This window comes from Mus caroli, chromosome 7 (genome assembly GCF_900094665.2).
Source record: "Mus caroli chromosome 7, CAROLI_EIJ_v1.1, whole genome shotgun sequence".
Lineage (NCBI taxonomy): Eukaryota > Metazoa > Chordata > Mammalia > Rodentia > Muridae > Mus > Mus caroli.
Window position 1 is genome coordinate 143,162,135 of NC_034576.1, and position 3,252 is coordinate 143,165,386.

At 47.9% G+C, this 3,252-nt stretch overlaps 1 protein-coding gene across 1 annotated transcript; it reads left to right on the forward strand.

Annotated features, from left to right (window-relative positions):
• Position 1: 1 nt before the first annotated feature.
• Positions 2-2,908, forward strand: LOC110298748 (interferon-induced transmembrane protein 1). The gene is made up of 3 exons (XM_021168169.2): positions 2-352; positions 1,029-1,227; positions 2,579-2,908. The coding sequence occupies exons 2-3, from the start codon at positions 1,045-1,047 to the stop codon at positions 2,714-2,716; spliced, it is 321 nt and encodes a 106-aa protein (XP_021023828.1). The 5' UTR covers positions 2-352; positions 1,029-1,044; the 3' UTR covers positions 2,717-2,908.
• Positions 2,909-3,252: the final 344 nt, after the last annotated feature.

A 3,252-nucleotide genomic window follows, 5' to 3' on the forward strand; every position in this document is an offset into this window, starting at 1 on the left:
TTTTTTTTTTTTTTTTTTTTTTTTTTGCTTTGCTTTTTTGTTTTTCCTGGTTGGATTATTTGAGGTCAGAAAAGCCACCCTAAATGTGGGCCACACCTTCTGGTGGCACCCCCACATAAAAGGACATGGAAGAAGAATGGTTTTGCCTGCTTACCCTCTTGCTGGCCAGTTTCTCTCTCCTGTTCCAGAGATATTAGAACCTACTTCCTCAGGATCCCATCGAACATCTGTAGAATCTCCCTGGGACTCTAGCACCACATCGACACAGCTGACTTTAGTCTTGTGGACAACGCCTGGATCCTAGGCCTTTCCATCAGGAGACAGTCATTTTAGGGCTCCTCGGACCACACCTGTAAGTTATTCTAATAAAATCCCCTTCTTAGGACACATAGCAGTTCGCGTCAGGATTTGGGGTAGTTATCTCTGGAGAATTTCCGTCATATAGACCTTTGTTTTTCTCTCAGCTTCAGCTTCTAGAATGAGTCTCTTACAAAGGCAAAAGCAAATAAACTAAAAATGTAGAATCCTGAGCTCTCGGCCCTGTCTGTACAGAGGGTGGATGTTAGAGTCCATGACAGGTTGTGTGTTCCTGTTCTCAGTCACAACAAAGGGAGCTAAAGAATGTGCAAAACGTCATCTCTCCTCAAAGCAAAAAACGCAGCGACCTTGTTGTTCCCTTCTGCTTACTGTAACCTATGCACTGGAGAACACTGCAATCACCTCTTCTTCCCAGTGGAGGGGGTGAGCTGCCTCACAGCTTCAAACCCCAGCCTCTGGGGATTTGGACAGCTTGAAAAGGGGTGGGAGTGGCTCTCCCTGCCCACACCCTAATGGTAACTTGAAACCATTATTTGCCCTTAACTGCGCGCAGCCCCTAAAAAGCACACCAAATTGTAAACATAAGGAAGTAGGTTTCTGAGAAACAGATCCCGCTGGAGAAAAAAGGCCCGCCCACCTCGCAGCAGGCTCCGGACTTCTCAGCCTGAACGAACGGCCTTCTCATTCCTTCCTTATTCTCAACTCTTCAGCTTCAAAAGCCAAGAGATGCCTAAGGAGCAGCAAGAGGTGGTTGTACTGGGGTCACCCCACATCTCAACTTCTGCGACAGCCACCACAATCAACATGCCTGAGATCACCACGCCTGACCATGTGGTCTGGTCCCTGTTCAATACACTCTTCATGAACTTCTGCTGCCTAGGTTTCATAGCCTATGCCTACTCTGTGAAGGTATTGTATGGGCCTCAACCTTGACTTACCCAGATGGTACCTGGGGTGTGTGTGTGTGTGTGTGTGTGTGTGTGTGGCGGAGGATGGTGTGGATGGGGGAGCCTGTACCTATATATGCATCCTTTTGTGTGTGTGTGTGTGTGTATGTGTATGTATGTGTTGAGGGAATCCCGGGAGGTGCCTGGGGATCCGTGGGTCAAGCTATCTTCATCATAGCCTAGAGTTTGAAGGAAGTCTCCTTACTTCCTGATTCTTGGAATGGCCCCCCCCCTTTAAAAAAGATTTATTTTAAGTTTTACTTTATTATAAGTACTTATAATTATTTATTAAGTACTTACTTTATTATAAGTACACTGTAACTGTCTTCAGACACACCAGAAGAAGGCATCAGATCTCATTATAGATAGTTGTGAGCCACCATGTGGTTGCTGAGATTTGAACTTGAAAGAAAGAAAGCTAAATTCAAGACTTCAAAGCCCTAGCCAGAAAGTTTATTCAAGGTCCATGACTCTTGCGGCTTGCTAGTTAGGAGGGCTTTTTGGGCTTAGAGCAAAGAACAAAGGCTGGGGGGCTGGAGAGATGCCTCAGCAGATAAGAGCACCGACTGCTCTTCCAAAGGTCTTGAGTTCAAATCCCGACAACCACATGGTGGCTCACAACCATCCGTAACAAAATCTGATGCCCTCTTCTGGAGTGTCTGAAGACAGCTACAGTGTACTTACTTATAATAATAATAAAAGAACAAAGGCTGTAAAGTCATCCCAGGAACCAACTAGCCATTGAGACAAGAAAGGCACGCAAGGACAATCTCCCATGACAAGCTCAGATGAGAAATGGGCCACCTGCTGATATGGTTTGGGCTTAGCCAAATGTCCTGCAGACCAAGATAAAAACCCTCTCTTTAGAGTTACTCTCTGATGTTTAAATTGCCCATTTGTGTGTAACTGCACCAATTCTTCACCTACCCCCACTCCCTTCCTATATAAACCCCTAACTTTTGAGCCTCGAGGCCGACATCCATTATCTCCTGTGTGAGAGGACCTCTTGGAAGAGCAGTCAGTGCTCATAACCGCTGAACCCTCTCTCTAGCCCCCTGGAATGTTCCTTAACCCTGAAGATTAGCACTCCTGGCTGGGTGGAAAGTTCACTAGGAACTAGCAGGAAACAGTAGAGTGAGAGGCTAGTGCTGGCTGTTTCTGGGTAGTGGTGAGTGTGGTAAGTGGAAGAAGGTCCCTGGCCTAAAGATTAAGAGGAACACAGTGGGCTAGGAAGGTGATGGGGAACCGAGTGAGTCGGTTCTTGTCTTTCCGTTGGCCAGCTCCAGGGCCACTGACCATCTGGTCTCTTCCAGTCTAGGGACAGGAAGATGGTGGGTGATACGACTGGGGCCCAGGCCTTCGCCTCCACCGCCAGGTGCCTGAACATCAGCTCCCTGTTCTTCACCGTCCTCATGGCCATCGTCGTCATCATTGTCTATGCCACTAGATGATGTGAGATGTCTTGCAGCATCTCACAGTAGATAACAGATTCTGGGGCCTCCCAGGCTTGCTATGTGTTTCCTTGCCCCAAACCCTAGACTTAGTCCTGCCCATTTGCTCCATACATATGCAAATGTGACACTCACATATCTGTCCATGGTGGACTCAATAAAGTGCACGCGCTGTGACTTTCTGTCCCTGGACTAGTCCTGTGTTGAGTTCGTCCTGCATCTTCCCAGTCTGAGGGCAGGTTTCTGGCCACTTGAACTGGGCAGTAATTAACCAGAGTTCTTTGTGCGAGGGGTGGGGGTGGGGGACCGGGTGTGAGCTTTGCCGCCTCCTGGCTTCACGTCCCCAGGGTGCCCAGAACTGATACAGAACAATGATCTGAGAAGTGTTCAGTCCACTGATGCCTCACCCTTTAAGGTTCTGGTGCACCTTCTATGCAGACAAATCACATCCCAGGGCTCTGTGTTGGGGCTTTGGACTCCTGTTCTAAGCCCACACAACACATTGGGTTCTGCAGTAGGAACCTGTCATCTCTTTC